The sequence below is a fragment of the Pithys albifrons genome, chromosome 4 (genome assembly GCF_047495875.1).
Source record: "Pithys albifrons albifrons isolate INPA30051 chromosome 4, PitAlb_v1, whole genome shotgun sequence".
NCBI classification, from domain to species: Eukaryota; Metazoa; Chordata; class Aves; order Passeriformes; family Thamnophilidae; genus Pithys; species Pithys albifrons.
In genome coordinates, this window is record NC_092461.1 from 68,189,666 (window position 1) to 68,204,130 (window position 14,465).

At 40.5% G+C, this 14,465-nt stretch overlaps 1 protein-coding gene across 1 annotated transcript; it reads left to right on the top strand.

The window, feature by feature from the left end:
* The first annotated feature begins 5,352 nt into the window (after nucleotides 1–5,352).
* MOS (MOS proto-oncogene, serine/threonine kinase) lies at nucleotides 5,353–6,402 on the top strand. The gene has a single exon (XM_071553108.1). The coding sequence runs from the start codon at nucleotides 5,353–5,355 to the stop codon at nucleotides 6,400–6,402; it is 1,050 nt and encodes a 349-aa protein (XP_071409209.1).
* The last annotated feature ends 8,063 nt before the right edge of the window (nucleotides 6,403–14,465 follow it).

Genomic DNA, 14,465 nt, shown 5'->3' on the forward strand with positions numbered 1-14,465 from the left:
GTGGGCAACATCTGACCTGTAACATAGGAATATAAAATATCAAACATTCATGGCAAATAAATACAGACTCCCAAACTTTCTGAAGTCTGTCCTCACCTGAAAATTGTCTCCTATTCTGTCAGTGTGTGGCTCCTTATGTCATTGAAGTGTTACAGGGTTTCCCCATAGTTCGTGTGCTCTGTTCAGTTTAGGCATATTTTTCTTCAGCAGTATTTTTGCAAGCTTTTGCTCACTCATTGATGAAAACTTTTCAACAATGCACTTGAACTATATGACCCATTTTAACCAGTTGTGTTTAAAACCCTTTAACTTAGTACAACCTCTGAGAATTTGCTATGGCCTACCACAGTAGCAGGCCATCATTTCAGGGCCACCAAATTTAGCTGATCTTCCTGCCTCTTCCCCTATAGAACTCGTCAAAGAGGTGGTGTTTGCAGGAAGCCACATTTGCTATGGCAGTGTATTTAGTATACAGTCACAGAGCTGAGCATGATCTGTGTTAATGGGGTTGTGCAAGCTCCTGGGAGAGACTATCCATTTATGCGTCAGCCTTAGACATCAGCATTAGGTCTATGTACCTGGGAAACAGCAGCCTGCCAGCACTAGACTAGCACTACCAATACCCCCTGGATCCTTTGCCTTATTAAGCATTGAAGCTGTCTTCTAGTCCTTAAGCTACAAGTCTCAAATTCCACCACTGTATTTGGCATCTCCCTGTGACCCAGCAAAGGCAGCTTTGCTCCAGGAGCAAGACTGTAAAACCAGTCTTGGACAATGTTTCTGGAAATACTGCATAAGGTCCCAGCCATATGACAACAGTCAACCTGCTAGGATAGGCCAGAAAATAATGCTATGGGTGAGAGCCTGTACTTCACATTTCATTGTCTTCATCCCTAAGCTTAGATTTTCTTTGCTTGTTGCAAGGTGCTCTTTTGAAATTGCACTATTAGTCTACAGCAGCAGATCCCAGATTGTTATCCCTGGTCCACCCTGGTCACCAAGGCCCCAGTAAATTAGCCGTGAAACCTCACCTGCCTTGCCAGTGCCTCCAGTTAAAACCTCAGTGTGTTCAAGTAAGGAGAGCCTTTGCTTCATTCTCTTGAACACATGGAGTAACCTTTCTGTGAAGGAAAAAAAGCATCAAGCAGCTGTTTGGCAATGTGTGTTGGAAACTTGATCTTATTATTTATAAACTAGGGTTTAACCTTTTAAAATGTTTATTATTATTATGTCTCAGCTGTAAAATAGCATCACAGGTCTTGCAGATGTATTTTTTCTTTGCATTTGTGTTTACTTCTTACTGCTTTAATGAAAATATGCATGTATTTGCCTCTCCAAGGTGTCATTTGTCTCAACAAAACAGCCAAACTCTGAAATATAAACTGGGTTCTTTAAAAAAAAAAAAAAAGTAATCAGTGGCTTATCTTCAGAGGAAGCCTTGTAGAGACTGGCTCCAGATAATGGTATCACTTACACCTGTGCAATTGATCGTATCAGAGCTCCTTTCAGGCCACTCTGAATATTGTTTGAGGTGTATTAGGTGTGACTGGAAGCAACACTTGGACCATGAAACACTGTGTGCAAGGAGAATGTAGGTTCATCATCAAATCTCAAACTGAGATCACAGGGACTGACATTAAATGGAGAAAAAAAACCACTTTTATTTGAAATAGAGAAGAAAACCTCTCAGATGTCACTAAGGCACAGGCATTACAAAGTAACTTATTAGAAACACAATGTATTGTAAAACTGTTCTTAGAAGCCTCTGGACAGCTTCAAGGGTTTATTACATGCTACACCAAACAAATGTACAAAGAAATAAAGTGATGATTGCAGAGAAGGATATAATTGTATACCCTTAAACTCTCTGAAAACAGTTCCAATTCCCAGTTCTGTCCTTTACCTGTTTTAGACAAAATTTTGGCTGTTAACCACAAGAGTGATGCACTTTGATCAAAATTAAACTCTCATGTTTGGTATGTGACCTGTGTTACATCCATATCACTCCTTTAAGGCCCTTGGTATTGGGCCTGACTTATGTCCAGTGACCAAACAGCAGTAGTAACTAACAACAATGGCAAACAAAGAGTTTCTATATTCCTGATGGACAAGTGAAATACAAGCAGAGAAACTGAGCAAGACTGATTCTGTATTCCTCCTCAGCTGGAAGCACAGATTAGGCTGGGCAGCTGTTGCAGCATCAGATAAACAGGTATGTTTTACTTGCAGAAATATTACACACAAGCTTGGAACAAAATCTTCAGTGCTTGCAAGTTATTATAGCTGTGATGTATTGCAGCCCACGGGACACAGACTGTGTGTTTCCCTCTTGTCAATTGTAAAAGTTCTGTTGCATATTCTGCTGATGACTTCTGGTTCCTACAGCTTCCTTTTTCCTTGTGGAAATACCAGTGCAATGGGAACAGTGAGGTTGGAGGCTGCTGTGGGTTCCCCAGGGGAAGGCAGCTGGGAGGGAAGGGGCAGCTTGTCCTCAGCAGCTGTGTTCCCCTCTGAGAATGGCTCCCCAAGCCTGTTCTTGGCCCCCTCCTCCAGCCTGCAGTAGTGCTGGAGCTGAACAGCACTGTGAAGCACAGCAACCATGCCCTACAGCAATTGTCACCTGTGCTGTCACTGGGCCAAACCATCAACACTTACAGGAACATAATGTTTATTAAGAATAAAAGCATGCTTGAATTTTAATCTGCTTTAATTGTGTTCATATTAAGAGACACTGGGTGTTCCCTTGCTTTGGTCCTCAGCAGTAAGTTTGAGACAAGATAGTAAGTTATATTAAGGCAGTTCCTGTTCAAAAATTCATTGTATTCCCCAAGAACAATACAACATGTCTGCCATGACAGGGGCAAAACAGAAGGGTTTCTAACAGAAAAGGGTAACAGGAAAATTACTAAAAAAGTGGTAATTAAACAAGTGGACATAGAGTTTGGAAACAATAATATGGAAGATCTGCTATATCTTTCTAAATAAGATTTCAATTAAAGATATTTGGAGACAACCCTAATTCTAACGCTCTGTTTTATGAACAGATTTTACTGTTGTGTTCTACAGCATTCACAATCATTAGGTATGGTGCTGTGGTTGTCAGCTTAACAGGTCCACTCTTAGTGGACCATGCATCCTTCTACCTACACCTCTCCCACTACCAGCTTTCCCTTTGAACTTCCCTGCCACTTCAACTTGGTAAGAACAGGCTTAAGTTCTTGGAGAATTCAGAGCAGAAATGTCTTTTTGGTGTTTGTATTTACTATATGGCAGAGAAGCCCATTGAAGAATTTGAGCCCTAATAGCACTCAGGCGTAAAAATCTCTCTTCCATATAGTTTCATGAGCTTTCTGCAGCTTTTCATTTCCGTCAAAACTCACCTGCATAGAAAACATTCTCTGCAAAGATCAGAAGTGAAGACTTCTATATAACAAGCCTAACATCACCGTGCTGCTCAGAAAAGGAGAGTAAATACACTAAAGAGCCTCTGGTCTTCCCCTTCCCATCCCCAAAACATTCCTGTGTAACTGATGGTGAGCAGTGCTTCAAGGCAGTGCCCCAAGGAGCGGGCAACAACAGGGTATTACCTGGCTGGCTTGTGCTGTACAAAGAAAGCTCAGGGGGTGTGGTAGAACCTGAGGGGTCTAGGGACCTCTTGAACTGTTAGAGTCTCTTTGGGGAGGGGCCAGGAAAGATGAGCCTTGTGTTGCCAACCATTCCCATCTGCAGGAACTGACCCACCCAAGGCTACTGACAGGCCTTTTGCCATCCTTAAGTCTTTGCACTCTCACTTGTTAAAAACTCCTATTAGCACCTATTTATTCACTTCTTTCCCCGCCTGTTTCAAGAGTGCCAGGTAATAACTCAAATTCCCCATTCTCATTCATCTCTGGTCTAAGGTTGCTTCCCTGGGCATTGCTATGACAAATTTCTCCTGATAGTCCTTAGTTTCAGTACTGGGGAAGATCTCCATCACTGATTCACTACAGAGTGATATCTTTAAAACCCTCTGGTCGAGCTGATCTAAAGCTCAGATAGGATCAGAGGATTCCTTTTGGACATCAGGTTTGTGTGTTGAGGTGAACAACTGAACCCATCTCAAGGTGAACTCTCCAGTTCTGCTTGCACATGTTCTGATTATCCCTGAAGCCCCCCTCAGCGGCCTTTGCTGCATCTTATCCAGTGAAGCAAAACAAAGAGAACAGAAAATACCAGGAAAACTGCAGGAACTGCCTGCAGAGCTGATGCTGCCCAGAGGTAAACTCTGCAGTAACAGGCACTGCCAATTTTTAAAGTTCCATGGCATCCATACCACTAACACTAACATCCAGAGGAAGGTTCTGAAGTGTGAGGAGGTGGGAGCTGGGGCCCAAGCTTTCCAAAATATCTGTCAACATACAGAAAAATACTGGAATATTCAAAAGTCGTTAGCCCTATAGGTCCCATAAGGGTGCTCTGATACCTGGGCACTACAGCACGTACCAAATACTATGGCAGTTAGCACAAGCACCATGAATATGTGAAAACAGGGTTAAAATTCCGAAAGCCCCTCTGAAAACATACTGGGATCACTAAGGCAAGTTTTTTCTTTTTTTTTTTTTTCTGCTGGAAGAGCTCTGTAAATTAAGCAAGAACTTCTTGAAGGAGGATCCAGAAATAAAATACATATATCTAGTAACCGCATGGGGTACGATAGGAACATGACCAAATACTTATGTATAATTCTAGTTACTATATCCAAATGATGATAGAGAGCAATCATATGTCTTTATATTGTTATTAAGGCTACTGTCCTGCATGGGCAGAGCTGAGCAGCCAAACCAGTCCCTTTGTCCTAGTCATGTTTAAGTGGTAAATTTCTACAAACTCACTTTTATATTTAGCTATGCCTGCTGTAACCTCATTAAAAGTTAGCACTCACCATTTCCAATGCTTCCACTGACAAAGACTTTGAGCTGTTTACTGCACCTGATGCTGATCATTCCTACCTGGAGCCATGGTGAAATGCATTCACCAGTCACTGCTTTATTAACTCCAGGGGCACTTTGCTAGAGGCATTTCAATTTCTTTTGAGATTGAAAATTATGTGAAATACTTATGAGTTAATAACTTTTGAGCTTTAAATCCATTTGCCTTGACTTTCTAGAGATTTGCTTCAGGGTTGCAGAAGAATGTTTCCAGGTGAGCCTGATTTGGTTCAGCTAGTTGTGACAGGTGCAGCTCATTTGGGGCAGGAGGGAGAATGGTGAAGGGAGGATAAAAGGCTTTGGAAGGCACTGTAGAGTCCTTTTTATCAGGGGAATTTTCTAGTCTTCTGTCTTAGTATCTGCATCTTGTTTTGTCCATCTTAGTATGCCATCACCTATTCCTCTTAATTGTTTTTTTTCTTTTGAGTATTCCCCATCTGCGGATTTGCGCCCCTGCAGCAGCCCTTTAGTTATCCCTGGCAAAGACAGCAAAAGCTTTTTAGGGGGAGCTCCTTCATTCAGGACTCGCCGCTTGCCTCCACGCCTGTCTTGGTGCTCCATTGACTGGGAGCAGCTCTGCCTCCTGCAGCCCTTGGGCTCTGGGGGCTTTGGTTCTGTCTACAAAGCCACTTACCATGGTGCAACTGTGGCTGTGAAGCAGGTGAAGAAAAGCAGCAAAAACCGACTAGCATCACGACAGAGCTTCTGGGCTGAGCTGAATGTAGCCTGGCTACAGCATGATAATGTGGTGCGTATTGTGGCTGCCAGTACGTGTGCCCCAGCCAGCGAGAACAGCCTGGGCACCATCATTATGGAGTATGTGGGCAACATCACCCTGCACCATGTGATTTATGGCACTGGTGATGCATGGAGACATGGGGCGGATGATGAAAGAGGATGTGGAAGGAAGACCCTGAGCATGGAAGAGGCTGTGTGCTATTCTTGTGACATCATGACTGGTTTAGCCTTTCTCCACTCACAGGACATTGTGCACTTGGACCTAAAGCCTGCAAACATCTTCATCACTGAGCAGGGAGTGTGCAAGATTGGAGACTTTGGGTGCTCCCAGAAACTGGAGAAAGGCTTGTCCCAGAGCCCCCTTGTTTTCCAGCAAGCAGGCACGTACACACACCGTGCCCCTGAGCTCCTCAAGGGGGAGAGGGTCACTGCTAAAGCAGACATCTACTCATTTGCCATCACCCTCTGGCAAATTGTTATGCAGGAGCAGCCCTATTTGGGTGAGCGGCAGTATGTGCTGTACGCCGTTGTAGCCTACAACTTGCGCCCTTCGCTGGCTGCTGCTGTTTTCCACGAGTCACCACTGGGCCAGAGACTCCAGAATATTATTAGCTGCTGCTGGAAGGCTAAGGTAGAGGAGCGCCTGAGTGCAGCCCAGCTGCTACCCAGCCTCAGGGCCCTCAAGCAGAGCCTCTAGGAAAACTCAGGACTCCTTACATGGGTATTTTTGTCAACTTTTCTTTTACCCTTCCTCTGAATATAATTCATTTAACTGCTGTGTATTCTAAAGATTTTCTTGCCTCCTTTTTTGTTTTTTTTTTCAGAAAAAAACCCTCAACAAAACAACCTGAACTGTTTTGATATAAGAAGATTATAAATAAAGAGATTTAATAAAACTCTGGGGGTTTACCCTTGGAGGGGATAGAGGAAAGGATCAAGATGTTGGCAGATACAACTTCTTCAGGTTGATCTGTTATGTGCTGCCTTCCTCAGGGAGAAAATGGGGAATGTGATGTACAGAAAAATAGTTGTTTTTAAGTAAGTGAAGTACAAAAAAGGGTCTAAGGGGCTGCTTTTGGAAGGTTCTTTATAAATAATACCTTTTGGTATTTTCAAAATGTCAGATATGAGTAGTTCTTTTACTAGCTATGGTTGAGCATTTGAGCTTTTCCTCTTCATTTACCAAGGAATGAGTAGGTATCATAAATCAATGAATGCAAAAAAATAAATACAGAGTGGCAGTGGGTTTTTTTCACTTGTTCTTGGATATACTTCATTTCAGTAAATGTGCTGCTTCTGATATGGAGAATGTGAACTGCTCATGTACTTCTTGAAATAAGGAAATGTTTTGCCGGTTTAAGGCTATTAAGAGTAAGAAGACACAATAACATGCTGTGCTTTTACAAAACCCCCCTGCTACCCAGTGTGCTAGTCACAACTTGCTAGTTGGAACACTTGTGTGGAATAGAAAGTTAGCAAGTTTGGAAGGTACAGGTTGAGTTAGAAAAATAAAAAAATGGGGGGAAAAAACGAATGGGAAAGGGAGGATTATTTGTCTTTTACAACACATGGGTCAGTATTAGACAAGATAATGGAAATACTGAGAAGGAAGTTTGCTTAAAGCAGTAATAATGATACTCTGCTGGTGCTCAAAACATATGCTATTGAACTATCCTCTGCACTGCTTATGTCTTATCTACTTTTTCCTAATCTGGCTGTGGTGTGTCTGGGAAAGGAAGTGCTGTAGGCAATGCAGAAGACAGAGAGCTCTGATCCGTGATTTATCAGAACTGATAACTGTACATCTGAACCCTTATCTGAAGCTGACAGCTATAGCTGATTTTGTCATTCTGCTCAAAGACTGCTTCTTTTTAAGACAGGAGAAAGAGTGATGTTTTAGTTAAATTGTTTTTCTTCTTTACCCTTCCTCCCCCTTGCTTCCATTCTCAAAAAAAAAGAAAAATCCCAAAGGAATCGAGCCAGTTTCCTGATTTTTGACACACATCTGTTCTTAGCCCCGTGAAATCCTGGAAATGAGCAACTATGTGAATTTGAGATGATTCTGTAGGTCTTTATGGTATTTGGGTTGGTAATTGAAATTAATGGTTTATAAAGCATATCTAAGCTTAACTGTTTCTTAGTCTTCTGTCCCCCTTAAGCATAACAAAGTAAAATGTTGGCTGGAATAAAAAAAACTTAAGGTGAATTCTGGAAAATATTTCTCTGTCAAAATAATTATACTATAGAACCAGAACCTTTTCTTGTGTATTGCATAACTTATTTTAATACAGGAGTTATCTTATATAAGTTATTATGATAAGTCAGGTACATTTTGAAATTAGCTGAGCACATGTAAGATAAAATGTGTGATAAAGCCATTGACCTGGCTTATCTTAACATCAAGCCCTAAATAAAAATGTTTCTCCAGTTTTCAAAAGGATATAATAAAAAAATGGAATTGGAATTTTTTAGTTGTTTGTAGATGCTTATGTGTTGCATTTATTTTGCCAATCTAGGCAGCTTGTTGCTTATACTGCTAGAAAACTGCCATTTTTCCCTTAATGATACTTCAGCATCAACAAGTGCTACTTGAGGCTCTGTGAAAAATCAAGCACCCTTCAAATTCTCTGTTGTACTTGACAGAAGGTTACTGGATAGCCAAGACCTACTCTTGAAGCATAATCAGCTCTGCACATATCTCTGTCAATTTTTTGGGATTCTCTTTTGATAGAAAATGAGGGAGAACTCTGCACAGCACTCAAGGTGTAGGCTGTCATACTGATGGTCTCCATTTTTTAATAACTTCTAAAATTTAATTTGTTTGGGGGGTTTTTTGATTGGTAATGAGCTCTGAGTAACACTAATTAAGAAACATCTCAACCCTAATAGCTCAGAGTTGCTGGATCTACATGATGAGGGTAATTCTGCCTGTTTGCCTCATTTTACATCAATATACCTTGAGCTTTCTGCCAGTTTGTAGTTGGTTGCTGCAATTAATGTCCTAAATAATCTACAATCAACAAATTTGTTTATCTTATGGCCCACCCTCTTGCACTTCATTTATGGATGTGCTGGGCAGCAGAGAATCCCCTGAAACACCAATGAGCACTTTCTCTAGCTGAGAGAACTGACACTTTACTTTTTACCTCCTGTGCCCATTTTTTTGACTTATCCAGCCCAGGAGTTTCTCTCCTCAATGTGGCTGCTTAGTAACTTTCAAAAGTTTCCAGTAAAGGATTATTCAAATACCTTTAGAAAGCTTAAGGGAACATATCAATCAGTGCTTTATCTGCATGCTGTCAGTGCTCGTAAAAAAATCCAATACAATCCAACACAATTGTGAAGTGTAGCTCCTTCTAAACAAATCATGTCTATGTGTCTGTTATTTCCTTTAATGTAGACTCTGGTCATGTGTCTTGTATAAAGGTCAGTCATGTAATTAGGAATCTTATTTTTTAAATACTTCCCTGGGATATAATCTTGAAGAGAATGGACCAAGGACACCTGGTTGATTTTCAAGGATTGCCTTCTCCAAGATCAATATTCAGTTTCCATGGGCAGGAAATCAGGAAAAGGTGGCAGAATGCCTCCAAGGATAAACAAGGAGCTCCTCATTAAACTCAAATGTAAGTAATAAATATGTAAGAGTTGAGAGACCACTGGAGAGTCTGAAGCAAGGAAGATGTACTGTTGGTAAAGAAGGATGAGGTTAGGGAAAATTGAAACAAGACTTACTGAAGTTCATAGGACCTGATGGGATGCACTCACAGATGCTGACAGAGCTTGCCAATATCACTGTGGGGCAACTCTTGACTATCTTTGGAAGGTCAGGAGATCTTCCTGAGGTCTGGAAGAAAAAAAATCTAACTCCTATCTGCAAGGTGGCTGAAAAGGAGGATCTGGAAAACTGCAAGCCAGTCAGCCTCACCTAAATCCCTGGGAAAGGGGTGGAACAAATAATTTTGGAAATCTTTGTCAAACAAATGAAGGACAAAAAGGTGTTTGGGGGATCATCAGGGATTTATGAAGACAAAATCACGCGTGACCAATCTAGTAGCCTTCTGCAATGAGATTACTGACTGCTGGAGAGTGGTGTTTGTTGCTTATCTTGACTTTAATGAGGCTTTTGGCACTGTTTCCCATTACATCCTCACAGAGAAACAGATGAAACACTGACTAGGTAATTGAAACTGAAAATTAGCTGAGCTGCTGGGCTGAAAAGGTTCTGATCAATGACATAAAGTCCAGTGGAGAATAGTCATTACTGATTTACCCCAGAGACTGATACTGGACCCAGTGCAGGTTAACATCTCCATTAAAGCCCTGGATGAAGAGATGGTACACCCTCTGCAAGTTTGCAGGATGATACAGAATTGGATGAAGCAGTTAAGTACTTTGGATGGTTTTGCTGGTGTTCAGAGAGACGACCAAGCTGGAGAAATCTGCTAATGGAAACCAATGCAGGGAGCTGCCATGTCTGGCATCTGCTGGTGGGTAAACCCATGCACCAGTACGGGCTGGAGGCCAACCAGCTGGAAAGAAGCTTTGCCGGGACCTGGAACTTCTGAGAGACAGCAAGTTGAATATAAGCAAGCAATGCACCCTTGTGGCAAAGGCGGTCAACAGCATCTGGGGTGCACTCCAAAGTGCTCTTCCAGAGCACTGCGAGAGACACATCTGGAGCTCTGTGGTCAGCTCAAGACTGCCGAAACAAAAAAGTCATGGATGTACCGGACCAGGAGTGTAACAAAGGGCCATTGAGTTGGTTACAGGACTGGAACCTCTGCATATGAGGAGAAGCTGAGAGATGGGAATAGGATGCAAGTTAAGAAAGAGATTTTCTGTAATTTTATGTAATTCAAACTGAATTCCCAAGTAAGAGCCAATACTAGTTAGTGCTGAAATGGTTTTGGGTCATTTTTTTTTCATGCTTGCTTTATGATAAAAAGCAATTTCTACATGTTATCTTGAGTACTGTGAAGTGCAACAATTATTTTAGCAGTCAAGAAAGACAAGAAAAGATGGCTGGAAGCATGGAAAGTTTGCCATTGTAATAAACAGTTTCTAGGAAGAATGACAAAGAAGGAAAAGAAAAAGCATGGCAGTGTAATTTTATCATTCTGTATTGATCTTCACTTACTATAGCTATTACTTAATGTTCAGTGTTTTGGTGCTCAAACAGAAACACCAAAGACACTTCATAATAGATTCTTTTTTAAAGTTAGCATAATCTACAATTCTAATGCTACTCTCATTATTTGGAGATAGGGTGGGGTGGAGTATGGCAGTTAAACATATTTGATAAGTAGACAGGGAACATTTATGTTTCTCCTTCACACAGCCTCTGGCTTCCCATCAACCAGAAGCTCTGTAAGCCTGCTCCTGGCTTGACCTGTTAGTTGCTCCTCTTTCTTTGGGGGCTTTTTTTTTGTTTGTTTGGATTTTTTTGGTGGTTTTTTGTTTGGTACTGTGTTTTATCTCAACCCAGAAAGCAAGCAGTAACATCATTATCTTCAAATAATAATTAAAAAAATCTATATGACTTGAAGGTGGGCACATCCTCAATACAGCAGTAAGCTGGGAAGCATGAAAACATAAGTGTGAAGATGTATGGGTTGCTTCTGTATTCTGTGGTAAGATATACCACAGCTAAGAAAACAAACAAAAACTGTTTTACATAATAAACCACAAATATTTGTAATTTCAATGGGAGTCAAGTGAATGCTTATTATTTGACTTGCATATCAATTTTTGCAGCATTAGCATCTGTGCTAATGAATTCATCCACAGAACAAAGATGAAAATAGGGACAGAAAATAAATGGTTATCTTTAAAATTAAATGTACATGCAACATTTTACTTATACTTTTAGCCCTTTATGTGCTGCAAATACCTTCATGCAGCACTCAAAGAGCCTCTTTCTATGCTTCAGTTAACCCAGCTGCCAAATATTTGTCTGCCTGTCAAATGAAAATCCTTAAAACCAGTTAAACAAGGAAAATGGAACAAAAGTCTACTGGCATCTACCCCAGTCTGCCATCAGCTAAGGATGCCATGGGACAGTTTGACAGTAGAGGAACCACCATCTGCCCCTGGACTTCTCCAAGCATGAGGCTCAGTTTCACTCTCAACCCATCTGAGGTTCAATAGCCCAAGTGTTCAGCAGAACAGGGAGGTGATTGCATTTGCCTTTGCAGGGTACCTGGGACAATAGGATAATGCATAACTTTATAAATATTCTCCTGCACATGTACCAGGCTACCAGGAGCTAAATAGTCTCCAAATTAGAAAGGTAAATGTCTAGCTCTTTTCAAGTTACTTTCCCTACAAGGATGGAAGGAAAATCAGTTCTATTTTCAAGCCATATATTTTTCTCTACCACTTCCTACAAAAATGGTGAAAGGATTTTGATTCAGATATGGCACAAATTAAGTTGGTCCCAAAGACAAGTGAAGGAAGTTGCACCTGAACAGAGATTGTAAAAAATATGAAGGTAAATAAGGGACCTGACAGGCTGGGGAAGCTGCATTTTTTTCAATAGTAGTTAGTACTATATATTATATAATACGGGAAGTTTAGGGAGATATATACTTTTTCCACATCCTTGTTTTTTCTATTTAACAGTTTAGATAAAATTCTTTACAGATATCACAAAAGCCACATGTAAACCTTTTGAAGGAATGTATCATTGCACTGACATGCAAGACTAATTTTGTCACCCTGATTTCTCTTTGTTAAGAAAGTGACAGAACTCCAGACCTCCCTTGAAGCTGTCAATCCTTGCATAGCTTTTGAGGGTGAAATGATTGCTATTAGACATTTACTGATTTAAAGGGGGAAAAAAGGATATTCTTAAAGTTTAAGTAACCATTTGTGCCAAAAGGTGACTTTCAGGGGAAATAAATGTTAAAACTTTTAAAAACATTTTCAAGCTTGCATAGTTTGTTTAAAAAGTTGTATATTGACATGCAAACAGCATTTGAAAAAGTGTACTGATCATAAAAATTAGCACTACCTGACCAATCAGAGCAAAAAAGCCATTTGCACAGGGTGCCAAGGGAGGTAGCTGGAGAAGGAAAGAAGACAAGCCAGAAACAGGGAGAGGGAAGAAACCTCAAAACCTAAACCTGTTTGCTACATGCCCTTCAATCAGTGAAGCTCTCACTGAAAAATCAGTTTATGCTGGCATGTGACTTTCTGTGTTGTATGCTAGAGATATCTGCCCGTTGGACTGTCAGGACCCTGTATGACTTAAACTAAGATCTTGAACTAGTGCTTAAAATTAGGCAAGGCCACTGATTCAGTTCAGAGTGGGCACCTGTTACCACCAGGTCATAGTACGCTCTAGTTTAGTTAAAAGAAGCATAACCTTCCACTCCCAGCCCCAGCCCTCCAAAAACCCAACTGCTCTTGAAAAACTGTCTAACTTGAAATATTCTGCAAATCATTCCCAGTCCCAAACTGCCTGAGAGTGCTATACTTTAAGAGCACCAATGATTTAGCAATGTATGCTAATACACAAGTAATGGTAGATTCTTCATTGGAAAAGAAAAAACTGCACTTCCTGTATCAAAGATGTGTTGTTGGTTCTGAGAGGTTTTCTTTTTTTGGTTGTTTTGTTTTGTTTTGTGTTTTCTTTCTGGTTTTGTTTTTCAGAAAGATAAGAATCAATCTCTAGGTATTAGCATAAACATTTATGACTGCCAGAACAAAGTTGTTGGCTCTGCCTCACACTACGAACATATTACAAGAGTGTATGAGAATCCCATAAAGACTCTCAAAAAGGAAATATACCCGCAGTGATGTGGCAAGGGGCTACTGATAGGACAAAGCACCTGCTGGATGCTCTCAGACATACCTTCCAAAAGTCATGGTTAATGAAAGAATATTTTTAATGTGTATTTTGTACTTGAAAATATGAGGTCATAATACTGAAAAAAATTACAAGTATTTATATTTCTGGAATTTTTTCAGGGGACAGGGCTACCATACTCAAACCCACGTTCTGTGTATACTGCAATACTGAATTTTATTTGCCTAAAAATGGAACACAACCCTCCTAAATGCTAATACTATAATTTCCTCAGTTTTAAACCTGTAGGCAACAGTGCTTCCCTTGATCTATATCGGGAAAACGTGTTGCTACAGTTTTCACTGTGCACAGAGACAGGAGTGTTAGAAGTGCAATTGTGTGCATTTACATACAATTGCTGTTACATTATTACATGATTGTGGCAGGCAAAAATACCTCTATTTCATGTAATTTCAAAAACTTATTCCACACTTACAACGATGTTTTATAGGCTGGTGTGAAAGGCCATATACAAGCCCCTTTTTCATTATAAGCAGGAACTTCTGCCATATATTTAGGTGAAAGACAAGTTTAACAAGTTTGCTTTAACCTCCTAGTAAGTTGTTCTCTTAAACAAAACTTCGGGGTCTTCCATGAAGTGACATACAGACTCTATGGCTGTTGCTCCTGTCCCCTACCACAACCTCGTAACTCCTATGCAGTAAACCACAGCTACCACTTTGCCATAATAGCTTTTTAGAGAAGTTAGCAAACCCTTTGAACCCAAAATTTCTTCATATTTGATGCCTCTTGGATCATTTTCATATTACACTGTGGATCTGACCAGCTGTTCTGAACAATCACACTGTAATGATTTCCTCACTGGCTAACTCCTATTTCTAAAGCACATCTTTAACACCACAGTATCTCCTTTAGTTCCAGGTCCTAAGTTCTATGTTGTTATTCCT